A 17,256-nucleotide genomic window follows, 5' to 3' on the forward strand; every position below is an offset into this window, starting at 1 on the left:
AGGCTCTGAGCTAGCTTTCAGCATAGAGCCCAACGCGGGGCTCGAACCCACGAACTGTGAGATCATGACCTGAGCCAAAGTTGGACACCTAACCGACTGAGCCACCCAGGCACCCCCTTTATTGTTTTAATTCATTAGTAATGGCAGACTGTATTAATAGTTTTCTCATACTGGACCCTCCCCTCAGTCTACTTGATTGTGATCTTCCATTATTTTGATGTTCTGATGTTGTAGCTGGTAACTTTTATTTTAAGCTTCGAGAAAATTGAGATATTGTTGGCATATAAGGTTATATAAGTTTCAGGTACACAACATAATAATTTGATATTGTGTACATGGCAGAATGATTACCATAGTAAGTATAGTTAACATCTGTCCCCATAGTCCCAAATTTTGTTTCTTGTGCTGAGAACTTTTGCTTAAGTTTATTTTCAGATAGAGACTGTGTGTGTGCGCGTGCGCGTGCACGGGAGGGGGAGGGGCAGAGAAAGAGGGAGAGACAGTCCTAAGCAGCCTCCAAGTTGTCAGCACAGAGCCTGATGTGGGGCTCAACCTCACCAACCATGAGATCACGACCTGAGCCGAAATCAAGAGTCCAACACTCAACCGACTAGCCACCCAGGTGCCCTTCTTGTGATGAGAACTTCTAAAACCTGTTCTGTTAGGACCTTTAAATATGCAAGACAGAATTTACCATGGTCCCCACACTGTATGTTACATGCCCACGGACACTGGCTTCATAACCGGAAGTTTATGTCTTTTGACCCCTCTCCCCCATTTCATTTCCCCCACTCTGCCTAGCAACCACCAGTCCCTCTGTATTTATGAGTTTCATTTATTTGTTTTTTGTTTTTTGGTTTTTATTGGTCTGTTTTGTTTTTCAGAGAGTTTTTTTTTAGATTTCACATATACATGAGATCATATGGTGTTTGTCTTTTTCTGACTTATTTCGCTTAGCGGTATACCCTCAGGGCCCATTCGTGTTATTGTACATGGGAAGGTTTCATTCTCTTTTTTATAGCTGAGTAATATTGCTCTGTGTGTGTGTGGTGTATGTGTGTGTGTGTGTGTGTACACGTGTATATGAAAGTATATACACACTGCGTCTTCGTTACCATCCATTGATGGACACTTAGGTAGCCTCCGGGTCTTGCCTATAGTAAATAAGTTTTTTGAGGAACTCCCATGCTGTTTCCCACAACGGCTGCACCAGTCTGCATCCCCACCCACAGTGCACAGGGTCCCCTTTCTCCGCATCCTCGCCAACACCTGTTGTTTCTTGTCTTTGTTATAACATTGGCCCCTTTGCTAGATGTGAAGTCATACCCCGTTGTGGTTTCCCTGATGATGAGTCACGTTGACCTTTTTGTGTACCTGTTGGCCATCTGTATGTCTTTGGGAAAATGTTTCTTCATATCCTCTGCCCATTTTTTAATTGGATTTTTTTTTAATGCTTTTATTTATTTCTGAGAGAGAGAGAGAGAGAGAGATACAGAGTGAGCAGGGGAGGGTCAGAGAGAGAGGGAAACACAGAATCTGAAGCAGGCCCCAGGCTCTGAGCTGGCAGTCATCACAGAGCCCGACGTGGGGCTCGAACGCACAAACCTGAGAATCATGACCTGAGCTGAAGTCGATACTTAACTGACTGAGCCACCCAGGCGCCCCTTAATTGGATTATTTTTTTGCTGTTGAGTTGCATGAATTTTTTATATATTTTGGATATTAACCCTTGATCAGATATACAATTTGGAAATATTTTCACGCATTCTGTAGGTTGCCTTTTCATTTTGTTGACAGTTTCTTTTGCTGTGCAGAAGCTTTTTAGCTTAATGTGGTCCCAGTTGTCAATTTTTGCTTTTGCCGCCTTTGCTTTCAGTGTTGAATTCAAAAAGAATCCTCACAAAGACCAGGCTGTAGGAACTTACCACTTACGTGTTTTCCTAGGAATTTTATGGTTCAGATCTTATGTTCAAGTCTTTACCCTGTTTGAGTTTATTTTTGTGTGTGGTGTAAGAGAGTGTCCAGATTCATTCTTTGACATGTGGCTTCTAGTGTTCCCGGCGCCATGTGTTGAAGAGACTGTCCTTTCCACATTGTATGTTCTCGCCTCCCCTGTTGTAAGTTACTTGGCCATAAATGCATGCTTTTCTTCCTGGGCTCCCTATTCTGTTTACCAACCTATGTGTTCTTATGCCAATATGATACCGTTTTGATTACCGTAGTTCGTAGTATAGTTGAAATTAGGGAATGAGGTCTCCAGCTTTGGTCTTCCTTCCCAAGACTGCCTTGGCCACTCAGGATCTTTTGTGATTCCATGACTTTAAGACTGTTATGCTTCTGTGGAAAATGCCATTGGAGTTTTCATAGGGATGCATGGAATTTTAGATTGGTTTAGATAGTGTGGACATTTTTTTTAAAGTTTGTTTATCTTGAGGGAGAGAGAATGAGCGGGGGAGGGCAGAGAGAGAGAGAACCCCAAGCAGGCCCTTCACTAACAGCATGGAGCTCGATGCGAGGCTTGATCCCACAAACCGTGAGGTCATGACCTGAGCCGAAACCAAGAGTCGACACTTCATCAACTGAGTCCCCCAGGTGCCCCGATAGAATGGACATTCTCACAAATACTAATTTTTCCCACCCATGGGCATGGAGTGTCCTTCCAAACATTTTTAAAATTCATGCAGATGAGTGATATTTTTTGGAATTTTCTTGTATTATACTTTGGCAGATTTTATTTGTAATGCGCCTTTATAAAAACGGTTGGGAAGGTCTTTCTTCCCTGAATGGAAGCATGTGCCCAGCACCACTGATGCTGTGGTTGGATAGAGGTTCGCCGGTGCGCCCTCGGGCCTGGTGCCAGCGTGCCTGCCTTGTCTCCCTCCGTCACACTTTCCTTCTTCCTCCATGTCCTGCGGTGGCCACATGGTGGGCATTTCACTTTCCTTGTCAGAAGAGGTTATGAAACTGGAGGTTTTACCTTTGTAAGAAATCATCAGAATGCTTATTTTGTTAAGTAATAACAGAAAATTTTCTTGTCGAACCTCCTCGAGTTCTTAACCATAATGTACCTTCTTAAAAATGTCTTTGATGTTACAGGTGTTTGTTCATTTTTACTCAATGGACCTGTAATTCATCTCTTTTTATTGTATAGAAATTTACAGCAACAATGTCAACACCGGATAAGAAAGCCTCACAGAAGATTGGTTTTCGATTACGTAACCTACTCAAGCTTCCCAAAGCACATAAATGGTGTATATATGAATGGTTCTACTCAAATATAGATAAGTATGTATCATGGCTTACATTGTGAATCTCACCGGAACTAGAAATTTAACTTTTTCAAATGTTATAAGCTATACTCTTTTCTGTATGTTTTTTCCCAATTTCCTCTTTCTATTCTCCATTCTAGTTTGATCCATTTTCATTCCGCATAGTCTTCCCCCTCCCCTTTTGCAGATGTTGTTACAGATTTTTGTGAAAAATCAAATGAAAGTATAATTTCTATATTATAATTTATAGAGGCTGTGGAGCAGAGATACCCTAACACAGAGCTCCCTTATTTGTAATGAGCCAGACATGGTTTACAAATCTGGAGATTTTTTTCTTCTTTTAGAGAGAGAGCGGAAGCATGCAGGAGAGAGCGAGAGAGAGGATCCCAAACAGGCTCCATGCCCAGCTCAGACCCCAATTCAGGGCTGGAACTCATGACTGTGGGTTCATGACCTGAACTGAAATCAAGAGTTGACACTTAACTGACTGAGCCACTCAGGTGCCTCAAATCTTGAGATTTTAGTATTTTGGGGCACTCCTGGCTGGCACAGTCATTAGACCATCCAACTCTTGATCTCCGGGTTGTGAGTTCTAGCCCCATTGGGCGTGGAGCCTACTTAAAAAACATGCTAGGATATTGGTAGAGAAGCAGTTACTGATGGTAGAAATGATTCCATAAGATTTTTCGGGTAGGCTTTTTATGTGGGACATAGTATTTACGTACCTCAGTTATACATAACTGTTTAAATAGAATATAGTAAGAAATGTGGGGGAAATCCAGTTATTCAACAATGGGATTGACTACAGAAAAATTCTAATCCAATCGAATCTACACTAGTCACTGATGCTCACTCTGCTGGCTACTTATCTTGACTTCCCTTCCCTGGTTTCTAGGCCAGTTGTCTACACTGTAGTGACTCTCGTGAATGTTCATATTCGAGCCTGATACTCACATGTCGTTTGGTTGCTTAGACTGGTTTCTGGTTTCCCAAACTCATGAATGAAATGGTTTTATTTTCATCCACAGATTTTTCCATAGGTTTATGTATGAGACCCCCAGGGTGTCCACGTGTGATCTGAGTTCTGGAATTTCCAAGAACTGATCTAACCCTCTAGAGTCCTCCAGTTTTCTAAAACTGATTTAATCCCCAAGAGGACTCCTTGGTGTTGCCATCACCCTTGGGACAAAGATACTTCGTAGCTAACGTTCGCCCCCCCACCCCCACGCCCCCAGTGTCGTGCCAGGCGCTAGGCCGCCTTCCCAGAGGACCCACTCACATGCGTGCGGGCCGCACAGAAACCAGCGTCTCCTAGAATCTCAGGCCCAGGCCTGTTTCTCGAGTAACTTGCAGCGCGGGTGGTTTCCCAGACTGGGTCACAGACGCCACTTTTAGGCTTAGCACTCTGAGCCTGTGCCTGTTCCGCATGTGTTCTGGGTAGAAGGGAAGTTGGAGTTTTATGATTAGCATGACGTTGAACACTGGAAAGTGTGTTTTGGAATGTGTGCCTCGCAGCAGCCCGTTGCCTATTAACCATGAAAATACTATTTCTGTTTTACAGGCCACTTTTTGAAGGCGATAATGACTTCTGTGTATGTCTGAAGGAATCTTTTCCCAATCTGAAAACAAGAAAGTTAACAAGAGTAGAATGGGGGAAAATCAGGCGGCTTATGGGAAAACCACGGAGGTAAAAATCACGTTTTTATGTAAAATAAAACCAACAAATTACTTGGTAGTATGATTACCACATTGGGTTTTTTTTCATCTTCACAAAAACTAGAAACCTAACTTTTTGGAGTAATTATATGTTAAATAAATCCTGTTAACTAGCCTTTGTTCAGATCACAGGCTTTGAACATACTTCTTTTCTTATTATTTTTTGATTTTATTATTTTCTTAAATCTTTATTTTTGAGAGGAGGGAGAGAGAGAGAGAGAGAGAGAGAGAGAGCGAGCAGGCAAGCTCTAGGAGGGGAGGGACAGAGAGAGAGGGACACAGAGGATCCAAAGCAGGCTCCTAGCTGTCAGCACAGAGCCCGATGTGGGGCTTGAACTCACAAGCTGCGAGATCATGCCTGAGCTGAAGTCTGATGCTTAACCAACTGAGCCACCCAGGAGCCCCTGATTTTTTTGCTTTTAAAAAAAACTTTATTTTGAGAGAGAGCGCTAGGGCAGGAGAGAGGCAGAAAGAGAGGGAGAGAGAGAGAATCCCAAATAGGCTCTGGGGGCCTGACTCGGAGCTCAATCTCGGGAGCACTGAGATCATGACCTGAGCAGAAATCAAGAGCTGGATGCTTAACCAGCTAAGCCCCCGAGATGCCCCCATCTGCCTCTTGATCTCTGCCCAGGTTGTGATCACAGGGTCATGAGTTCAAGGCCCATGAAGTTGGTTTACACCCAGTAAAAAAAAAAAAAAAAAAAAAAAAATGTTACACANGATCTCGTCACAGGAAAACAGGATTTTTAACTGTATATGGCGACAGATGTTGACTATTTATTGTGGTGATATTTTTGCAATATATACAAATACTGAATCATTCTGAGAGCCCCCCACGAGCGGGGCAGGGGCAGAAAGAGAGAGGGAGCAAGAGAATCCCCAGGAGGCTCCTCACTGTCAGCACGGGACCTGATCCAGGGCTCAATTTCACAACTGTGAAAACCTTAACCACCTGAGCCACACAGGTGCCCCAAACTCCCACTTTCTGCACAAAATTTGAAATAACGTGGTTCCCCAAATTTTCCATTGTACAAGGTGCTACATGTCTGTTATACCTCAGTAAAATAAATAAAAGCACATTCTATCTCAAAAAACCAAAACCCAGAAAGAAAAATCAAGTGGATCTGTTATTTTCTGAACATTACTTTAAAAAAAATTTTTTTAGGGGTGTCTGGGAGACTCAGTCAGTTAAGTATCCACCTTTAGCTCCAGTTATGATCTCAGAGTCTGTGAGTTCGAGCTCTGCGTCAGCCTCTGTGCTGAGAGCTCAGGGCCTGGATCCTACTTCAAATTCTGTGTCTCCCTCTCTTCTGCCCCTTCTCCATTGACACTCTGTCTCTCTTTCTGTAAAAAATAAATAAACATTAAAAACAATTTTTAAAAAATGTTTAAAAGTTTTTAATGTTTACTTTTGAGAGATGGAGAGAGAAAGCACAAGAGTGGGGGAGGAGCAGAGAGAGAAGGACACAGAATCTGAAGCAGCTCTAGGCTCCGAGCTGTCAGCACAGAGTCTGACGTGGGGCCCAAACCAATGAACCGGGAGATTATGATCTGAGCCAAAGTCGAACATTTAACCAACTGAACCACCCAGGCGCACTGGAAAACCTCATAATACTTTTGAGTGAAATTTTGAAATCTGGGGCGCCTGGCTGGCTTAGAGGAACATGTGGCTCTTGATCTTGAAGTTGTGAGTTCGAGCCCCACATGGAGTATAGAGATTGCTTAAATAAATGAAACTTAAAAAAACTTTTTTTGAAATCTGTTCTGATATTGTCTGCCTGTTAAAAGCATGTACTAGATATTTTTCACTTGCTTCTTATTTATTTTGAGAGAGAGTGAGAGAGCGAGGTGCATACACAGGGGAGGGGCAGAGAGAGAATCCCAAGCAGGCTCTGTGCTGTCAGTGTGGAGCTCAATGTGGGGCTCGAACCCACGACCCCCAAGATCATGACCTGAACCAAAGTCAGAGACGTAACCGACTGAGCCCCCCAGGAGCCCCAAGACTTTTTCACTTAAATGGTGGGAAAGTTCATGGAGGGCATGGAAATGTAAAGTGACCTGGGCAAGTAGAAACAGATTTTAGTTTTAATGATTTTTTTTAATATTAGTTTATTTTTGAGAAAGAGAGTAAGAGCACAAGTAGGGGAGGGGCAGAGAGAGAGGGAGACACAGAATTCGAGGCAGGCTCCAGGCTCTGAGCTGGCAGCACAGAGCCTAACATGGGGCTTGAACTCACGAACTGTGAGTTCAAGGCTTGAGCTGAAGCTGAGCGCTTAACCGACTGACCACCCAGGCGCCCCAGTTTTAAGGACACTATAGTGATGAAATGCAAGGATAACTTTTCATTGAAGTGGTAGTATTTTGTGTACATATTGCAAGATGACGCTGCTGCTGATGTCGTAAATATTTCCCTCCTTTATAACGGAATTAAAACGTGACGGACTAGTGTGTTTCATCCTGGTAGTTTAGGGTCTTTGGTAATTCATTCCTTTAGGCCATTTTCGTGCAAAGCTGTGACTTTACGTGTTTGAGTAAATTGAGCTTCTTGTTTCTAATTATTGTCCATCAGAATCATATGTTAGGCACTATTTTATTGTTTTGTTATAATTCTGTAGTTTAAGAGTGTCGTTGAAATATTTCTCGTTAATTTATTCCCTGTTAGTGTACCATAACGTTGCTTAATATTGTAGCTCTTTACTTTATCAATGTTAATTCACAGTTGAAATGAAGTCTTTATTTTCAACAGAAGTTTATAGTTTTTCTTTTCTCTGAGGAAGTCAAGGTGCAATACAGATTATTGCTAAAATATACTTTTTAAAATACCCTAAAAAAATGATAAAATGTCAGGAAGAAAACATGCAGCATAGGGATGGCAAAATGAAAAGACGTATTTGAGGTCTGATAAGAAGACTTCATGTTCTAAGTTAATCTGTAAATTCAAATCAGTCTCAAAAATATCAATAGGACTTTTTTTTTTTTTTAAATCAATGAACTAATTCTCAAATTCACATTTAAGAGAGCAGAAATCAAGTGACAAGATCTTGGAAAAATCTGGAGGAGCAAAGAACGAAGGGAGACTATACTTACCAGATTCTAAAATAGATTACAAAGCGATCATTGTTAACACAGGATAGTAACGGCACATAAATAGATGAACTAAAAAAACGAATCCAGATAGCGTCACAGATGTCTCTGGGAATTTAATGGATAATAGCGGTAGTCACCTCTCACATGCACGAGGGGAGGAAGGGGTGACATTAGTCACTTAATGGATATTGAGACGACTCTAGCAACCTAGAGCAAAACGGAGCTGCTTTCGTACCTCAAGATCTTACACCAGGAAAAAATTGGAAAAGATGAAAGACTTAAATATTTAAGAAGATTGTTTAATGTTTATTTTTTTTGAGAGAGAGAGTGTGAGCAGGGGAGAGCCAGAGAAAGGGAGACACAGAATCTGAAGCAGGCTCCAGGCTCTGAGCTGTCAGCACGGAGCCCAATGCGGGACTCGAACTCGTGAACTGCGAGATCATGACCTGAGCCGAAGTTGGACACTTAACCAACTGAGCCACAGAGGTGCCCTTGAAAGATTTAAATATTTTAATTATTATTTTTTTTAACATTTATTTCTGAGAGACTGAGAGAGACAGAGCACGAGCGGGTGAAGGGCAGAGAGAGAGGGAGACACAGAATTGGAAGTAGGCTCCAGGCTCTGAGCTGTCAGCACAGAGCCTGACACAGGGCTCAAACTCATGAGTGTTGACATCATGACCTGAGCCGAAGTCGGACACCCAACTGACTGAGCCACCCANTAAATATTTTAAAAATGAGGGGTGCCTGGCTGGCTCAGTCAGTAGAGCATGCGACTCTGGATCTTGAAGTTCAAGCCCCATGTTGGGTGTAGAGATTACTAAGAAAGAAAAAAAATCTTAAAAAATGAAACAGTAAAACTAGTAGAGAAATTTGAGAGTTTTGCTTAATCTTGAGTGAGAAAGGTCTTTCTAAGAGTCCCCAAAGCTAGGCATCATAAAGGAAAATATAAACAAATTTAGCTGCTTAAAAATAACATTTCAGGGGCGCCTTGGTTAAGCGTCTGACTTCAGCTCAAGTCATGATCTCATGGTCTATGAGTTTGAGCCTCTGTGCTAACAGCTCAGAGCCTGGAGCCTGCTTCGGATTCTGTGTCTCCCTCTGTCTCTCTGCCCCTACGCAGTGCTCATGCTCTCTCTCTCTCTCTCTCAAAAAAAAAAAAAATTAAAAAAATTTATGACATTTTGCATTACCCCCTCCAGATGAAACATGAAGTCAAAAGACAATGACAAAAATATTTATAATTCTTTTTTTTTTTAAGTTTTTTTTTTTTATTTATTTCTAGAGAGAGAGAGCGCGTGAGCAGGGGGGGGTCAGAGAGGGAGGGAGTAANCATGACCTAAGCGAAAGTCGGACGCTTAACCGACTAAGCCACCCAGGCGCCCCAAAAATATTTATAATTCTTATCACAAAGCCTAATTTCCTAATATGTAAATAAAACTACTGTGAGTCAATCAGAAAAAGTCAGATAATCCATAATAAAAATGATTATAGATTTTTTTTTTAATGTTTTATTTATTTCTAGGAGAGAGAGAGAGACAGCGTGAGCAGGGGAGGGTCAGAGAGAGAGGGAGTCACAGACTGAAACAGGCTCCACGCTCTGAGCCGTCAGCACAGAGCCCGACGCGGGGCTCGAACCCACGAACCATGAGATCATGACCTGAGCGAAAGTCAGACGCTTAACCAACTAAGCCACCCAGGCGCCCCTAAAAATGATTATAAACAGTACATAGGAAAAGGGGGGAAATGGATCTTGTAAACACGTGAAAAGAAGTCAGTCTTACTCCTAGTAAGAAATGGAAAATCAGAGTAAGCTGAGATACTGGGTTTTAGTTCATAAAGCTTTAATGCATTACGGTGGCGGGGGGCATGGTGAATAGTCCCGCTTGCTGGTGAGAGTACATTTAGATGGCCTCTGTGAAGGGCAGTTTGATAATCTCTATCAGATTCACAAATCGCCATACCCTGTGACCTAGGAGTTCTACAAAGTGAGCTTACAGAAGTCCGTACACGAGCGTTACTTACTACGGTATTACTTCTAGTAGCAAAGATTGGCAAACTGTGAATGTCCATTAATAGGGGCGTGATTAATTCAAATACAGCCTCTCACTATAGTGACCACTTTGAAACCACTTAATGTAAACCAGAATAAAAGCAGAGAGAATTCCTCATGTGCTGACTTAGAACAGATTGCTAAAATACAGTCAGAAAAGAAGGCAGAAACACACAGGGCATATAGTAGCTTTCTGAGAAGTTAGGGGAACATGTGCGGTTTTGCTTGGATCTGGCCAAAGTGTGAATGAAGGATGCCTGAGAAATTTGAATAGTGACCGTCTGGAAGGCAAACTGGGAAGCTGAGGGATGTGGGTATTTAGTTTTTAGTGCCTTTTGAACCTTATAAATTAGAACCCATGTAAAGGTACTAACTATTAAAAAACACTATTCAAATAAAAATTACTGAAAGAGTATATCTTATCCAGAGTTATAAAATCCCTGGAAATTTCCTAATAAAGATCAAACATGCACAGCAAAAGGAGCCATCAATAGAACAAAACAGCAGACTACTAAATGGGATAAGATATTTGCAAATGTTCTATCTGACAAGGGGTTAGTATCCAAAACATAGAAAGAACTTCCACAACTCAACCCCAGAAAAATAAACAATCCAGTTAAAAAATGGGCAGAGGACCTGAATAGATATTTCTCCAAGGAAGACAACCAGATGGCCAACAGACACATAGAAAGATGCTCAGCACCACTCATCACTGGGAAATACAAAACCTGTATGAGAGCACCTCACAGAGGTCAGAATGGCTGCAAGACAAGAAATAGCAAGAGTTGGGGAGGGTGCGGCACAGCTCAGGCCACTCTCATGCGCTGTTGGTGAGAACGGAACGTGCTGGAATCACTGTGGGAAATAGTGCATGCACTCTCTTTCTCTCAAAAGTAAGTGAACATTTAAAAAAATAAAAAATATGCTGTATTGTCCAGTAATTCTACTGGGTATTTACCCAAAGAAAATGAAAATACTAATTCAAAGTGATACATGCACCCCTGTGTTTATTGTGGCGTTATATACAGTAGCCAAGATAAGCAAGCAACCCGAGTGTCCATCCATGGATGAACACACATGCACACACTTACACACGCACACGAATGTTACTCAACCATAAAAAAGTGAAATCTTGCCATTGGCAACAATACTGATGGACCTAGAGGGCATTACAGTAAGTGAAATAAGTCACACAAAGAAAGACAAATACCGTATGATTTCACTTATATGTGGAATCTAAACAAAGAAAAAAAACCAAAAGACTCACTTAAAAGAAATTTTTTAATGTTTATTCATTTTTGAGAGAGCATGAGCGGGGAAGGGTCAGAGAGAGAGGGGGACACAGAATCCAAAGCAGGCTCCAGGCTCTGAGCTGTCAGCACAGAGGCCTACATGGGGCTCAAACTCACGAACCATGAGATCATGAGCTGAGCCAAAGTCGGGCGCAAAACTGATTGAGCCCCACAGGCACCTCCCAATATTCTTAAATACAGAGAACTAACTGGTAGTTATCCGAGGGACAGTGGGTGGGATGAGTGGATGAAATAGGGACTTGGATAAGTCATGGAGAGGAAGAGTACAGCATAGGGAATCTAGTCACTAATAATGTAATAGCATGTGGTGACAGACGTTGACCATATTTATTGTGGTGAGCATTGAATGATGTATAAAATTGTCAAATCGTTGTATTATACACCTTAAACTAACATAACATTGTCAATCAATTATACCTCAATTTTTTTTAAATGCAGAAAATAGAGCTAACCCAGTTAACAAATTGCCAAATGATTTGAATAGATGCTTCACCAAAGATATAAGGATATCAAATAAATAAGAAGATATTCACCATGTTAGTCAATAGGAAGATGCAAGGTAACCCACAGGGTCTACAACTTACAAAGTGAAGCATACCAAGTGCTGGCGAGGCTAGCGGGAAACTTGGAATTCTCTGTGCTGTTAATGGGAATATAAAATGGTGCCACCACTTTGGAAAACATTTTGATAGTTTCTCTCTCTTTCGAAGACTGTTCATTTAGAGAAAATTTTGGGTTCACAACCAAATCAAGAGGAGGATCTAGAGATTTTCTTGTATACCCCTAGCCCCCACGTAGACCTAGCCTTCCCCAAAGTCAGCGTCTCCCACCAAAGTGGTACGTTTGTGAGTTGATGGATCTGCATCAACCCATCATAATCACCCAAAGTCCATAGTTTACGTTAGGGTTCAGTCTTGGTTTTGTACAGTCTATGGGTTTTTAAAAATGTGTAAGGACATATCTACCGTCAGAATAGCATAGAGTGTTTTCACTGCTCTAGAAGTCTTTTGTGCTCCGCTTAGTCCTTCCTGTCCCCACGGTCCCACCTACTGGCCACTGACCTTCTTATTGTCTCCAGAGCTCTCCGTTTTCCACTGTCACGTATCGGAATCACACAGTATGTAGCCTTTTCAGATTGGCCTCTTTCACTTCGTGACATACATTTCAGGTTCCTCCATGTCTTCTCATGGCTTGATAGTTCAGCCTTTTTGTTTTTAAATTAAAATTTTTGTGAGAGAGCGCAAGTGGGGGAGGGGCAAAGTGAGAAGGAGGGAAAGAATCTTGAGTAGGCTTCACGGTCAGTGCAGAGCCCCACGTGGGCCTCGATCTCATGACTGTGAGATCATGACCTGATCTGAAATCCGGAGTATGACGCTTAACCGACTGAGCCCCTGAGGCACCCCAGTAGTTCTGAATAATGTCCCATTGTCCGAATATCCCACTATTTATCCATTCACCAAAGGACATCTTGGTCGCTTCCAAGTTTGGGCAGTTATGAGTAGAGCTGCCGTGAGCATCTGTGTTGGAGTTTTGTTGCGGACCTGAGTTTCCCGCTCATCTGGGTAGATACGAAGGAGCGCGGTTACTTGATTGTATGGTAAGAGTGTGCGTGATGTTGTAAGAAACCATCAGACCGTCTCCCAGAGTGGCCGCGCCGTTTCGCGTTCCCACCTGAAGGAGTGAGGGCTTCTGTTCCCACGCTTGCCAGTGCGCGCTGCCATCGGTGTTCCAGAGCTCGGTCATTCTAACAGGTGTGTGCTAGTGCCTCCGTTAACGCGCATTTCCCTCAGGACATACAACGTGGAGCATCAAGTAGGCTTATGCGTCTTCTTTGGTAACATGTTGCTAAGCACATGCTGACCTATGACCCAGCCGTTGCACTCCTAGGTATTTAGTGGAGAGAAATTAAACCATATATTTATACAAAAATCTATACATAGATTTCCTATCACCTTAGTTGTAATTGCCCCACAGTGGAAACCACCCGACTGTCCACCGCTAGGTGAGCAGATAAACAAGTTACGACACACTCCTAGAGTAGGAGACGGTGCTCCAGTAAGCATGAACCATGGCCGCCTGCAGCCCGGATTCCTCTTGGGATAATTCTGCTGAGTGAAGGAAGCCCGACAGAAGAGGTCGCACCGGATGATTTCATTTATATAAAATTGTAGAAGATAGAAACTATAATGACAGAAAGCAACTTAGTGACGGCTTCAGAAGTGCGGTATAAAAATAGGAACAGGGGCGCCCGGGGGGCTCAGTCAGTTAAGCGTCCAACTTCAGCTCAGGTCGTGATCTTACAGTTTGTGAGTTCAAGCTCTGTTTTGGGCTCTGTGCTGACAGCTCAGAGCCTGGAGCCTGCTTCAGATTCTGTGTCTCCCTCTCTCTTTCCCTCTCCCCCCCAACAAAAAAATAAATATTTTTTAAAAAATAGAACAGTAAAGTACCACGAGGAAACTTTGAGGAGTGATCGATGTCTTGAAATGTCCCTTCTCTTGTCTTCGTGACGGTTTCGTGGATCTGTATTTTGTGGCATGAAAGCTTTGCTTACGTTCCCACGGCTCGTCCCAGTATTGAGAATAGAAGTACCACAGGCCTGGGACGCCCAGGGGCTCCGTTGGTTGAGTGTCCGACTCTTGATGTTGGCTCGGGTCATGATCTCTCCGTCATGTGACTGAGCCCCGTGTTGAATTCTGCGCTGACAGCAGGGAGCCTGCTTAGGATTGTCTGTCTCTCTCAAAATAAATAAATAAACAGTTATAAAAGGTAGGGGGGGTGCCTGGGTGGCTCAGTTGGTTAAGCATCCGACTTCGGCTCATGGGCATGATCTCATGGTTCATGGGTTCGAGCCCTGCATTGGGCTCTTTGCTGACAGCTCGGAGCCTGGAGCCTGCTTGGGATTCTGTGCCCTTCCCTCTCTCTGCTCCTCCCCTGCTTGCACTCTGTCTCTATCTCAGAAGTAGATAATAAACATTAAAGAAAAAAAGAAGAAGTAAGGCCCTAAAGATAAGAGTAAATTCTTCAGTGTTTATGCTCAAGGCAGGAAGTATGATTAACCCTTCATACAGTGGTAAATGTGATCTTTAACTCTAACTCTGCGTTGGTAGCTTACCGAGTCACAGGGAAGATATCTTGTTCTTCCAAAGAGAATATTGTAATTGAATTTGGGCCCGGAAGGAGGCCCAGGATCCATGTGCAGTGGTGCCAGAGGAGAGTGGACCAGCCCTCCTCCTCCGCAGGAAAGGACAGTCTAGACTTGCTTAAGTCTCTTTCAAGTCTTGCCAAGATCCTGTTTTTAGAATGAAGAGAAACAATTCCCGTTTCTATGAACCTGTTTTTGAACCAATTTCTCAGAGAGGAAAAGAGGGAACTGTGAGGTGGACAGTCTGATGCCAGGTTTCCGTGTAGGATGGTTAGCGGCTTACAGGATTTTTATAATTTATTCTAGATGTTCTTCTGCATTTTTTGAGGAAGAGAGATCAGCGTTAAAACAGAAACGTCAGAAAATACGGCTCTTGCAACAGAGGAAGGTTGCAGACGTCTCGCAGTTCAAAGATCTCCCGGACGAGATCCCTTTGCCCCTGGTCATCGGAACCAAAGTCACAGGTGGGTGAGGACAAGCGCTCCGTACCGCTCCGTACCGGGTGACTGATGAGCTTTCACCAAGCGCCTGCTAAGCCCTGGACGAATGGCTTTTACGGGAAAACGTTTGCACTGGGTTCTAAGTAATATTCTCTAGAAGGTGCTATTTGTTCATCTCCGACATCTGGGTTTTAAACTCCTGCAGGCAAAGCGTACTCGTGCGAAGCAGTGTCTACTGGAACATAAGCTAGAGGCATGTGCCACCGAGATGACGGCTGCAGGTCCCTGGGGTCCCCATAGCCGCACACTGTTTACAGTTTTGGAATTGTAAATTAGCCCGTCCTTGGCTTTCACGTCATGTGTTTGCCCTTCTCACCGCTCTTCACAAACACACTGTTCTTGCGCGCCTTGACTTCTGGGAGAGTCCATTTCCAAGGGCAGAATAAACTAAGTTATTCAGGAGGTAGTTTGTTCAAAGTTTTATTTAAGGGAGTAAGTTCTGTCAGTTGGCGGAAGTGATTCTGCATATTCTTTTCAGTTCTAAAGCAAAAGAAAAGGATCCCCCAAAGCCTCAAGTTTAGGTTAATTCTTAAGAATGTAGTTGACTAAAATGATAATTTATGTAATATAAAAACTTCCAAGGTGTTAAGTGGGTAGACAGATTAGTTGCTGTACTGAGAGGTTTAAAAATGGTTGGATTTATGAAGGAATGTTTTCTGGAGGAAAGGTAACCTTGAGTTACATATTGATATCACTTTTTCTGGTCACAAAAGTGGTACAAATTTTCATTACATTATAAAGATGAGTACTTAAGAGGAAAGGTAGATAATGGGGAAGAGACGGTATGGTGCATGTGAAATGCAGGTGGAAGGAGAATGGATTTGGTCATGACTTACCACGTACCGAACTTACCAATGATCTCTCTCCCAACACAACTGGCCTGGGGGTGAGGCCAGGGATGAAGTGAGGGGGAGATTGTATTCTCTGAAAGATACATTCGTTCTAATCACCCCGTATAAATAATCACGGATATAAAGTCTACAGTGTAACTATAAATGAGAGAAGTGTTGGAAAGAATAGAGTGACATGGAAACACAGGACATTTTTTTTTTTAAGTTTATTTATTTATTTTGAGAGAGAGAGCGCGCACACACGCATGTGTGAGTAGGGCAGGAGCAGAGAGAGAGAGGGGACAGAGGACCCAAAGCTTGGGATTCTCTCTCCCTCCCTCTCTCTCTACCCCTCTCCCACCTAGGTGCACACTCGTTCTCTCTCTTTGTGTCCCTCCCCTGCACACTCTCTTTCTCTCTCCCTTTCAAACTTTAAAAACATAAAACATGCTAAGAGGCATACCTAAAAAGCCAATAGAGAAGTTAATTTTGAAATTCTAACAAATAATGGAATGAAAAGATGACGAGAAAGAAAGGACAGGGAAAGATAAAACATGGGATAAATAGGAAATAACCAACAAGATGGTAAACTCAAGTCTGGTCCTATTTTCATTATTTTAAATGTCAATGAGGGGCGCCTGGGTGGCTTAGTCGGTTAAGCGTCCGACTTTCGCTTAGGTCATGATCTCGCGGTTCGTGGGTTCGAGCCCCGCGTCGGGCTCTGTGCTGACTGCCAGCTCAGAGGCTGGAGCCTGTTTCGGTCTTTGACTCCCTCTCTCTGACCCTCCTCTGCTCACGCTGTCTCTCTCTCTGTCTCCTAGAAATAAATAAAACATTTAAAAAAATAAAAAATAAATAAAAAAAATAAATGTCAATGAACTGAACATTATACTTAAAAAGTAGAGATTATCAAACTGGGTTTCAAAAAAAGAAATGCCTGGGGGGGGCTCAGTCGGTGAAATGTCTGACTTCTGCTTAGGTCATGATCTCTTGGTCTGTGAGTTCAAGCCCCACGTCCAGCTCTGTGCTGACAGCTCAGAGCCTGGAGCCTGCTTTGGATTCTGTGTCTCCTCTCTCTCTGCCCCTGCCCTGCTTGTGCTTTATCTCCCTCTCTCTCTCAAAAATAAATAAACATTAAGAAATGTTTTCCATTTGCAACTATGTGGATGGAACTAGAGGGTATTGTGCTAAGGGAAATTAGACAGAGAAAGACATATACCATCTGATTTCACTCATATGAAGACTTTAGGAAACAAATCAGATGAACATAAGGGAAATAAATAATATAAAAACAGGGAGGGGGACAAAACATAAGAGACTCTTAAATATGGAGAACAAACAGGCTG

At 42.7% G+C, this 17,256-nt stretch overlaps 1 protein-coding gene across 3 annotated transcripts in view; it reads left to right on the forward strand.

The window, feature by feature from the left end:
- LIN9 (lin-9 DREAM MuvB core complex component) overlaps positions 1-17,256 on the forward strand; it is a 49,701-nt gene that overhangs the window by 9,299 nt on the left and 23,146 nt on the right. For all 3 annotated transcript variants that reach the window (XM_077779899.1, XM_077779900.1, XM_077779901.1), the window contains 3 exons: positions 3,152-3,285; positions 4,831-4,956; positions 14,887-15,044. In XM_077779899.1, the coding sequence (XP_077636025.1) occupies positions 3,152-3,285; positions 4,831-4,956; positions 14,887-15,044 (418 nt within the window). The remainder of the gene's footprint in view (positions 1-3,151; positions 3,286-4,830; positions 4,957-14,886; positions 15,045-17,256) is intronic.

Source organism: Crocuta crocuta, unplaced genomic scaffold (genome assembly GCF_008692635.1).
Source record: "Crocuta crocuta isolate KB4526 unplaced genomic scaffold, BGI_CrCroc_1.0 scaffold322, whole genome shotgun sequence".
NCBI lineage: Eukaryota > Metazoa > Chordata > Mammalia > Carnivora > Hyaenidae > Crocuta > Crocuta crocuta.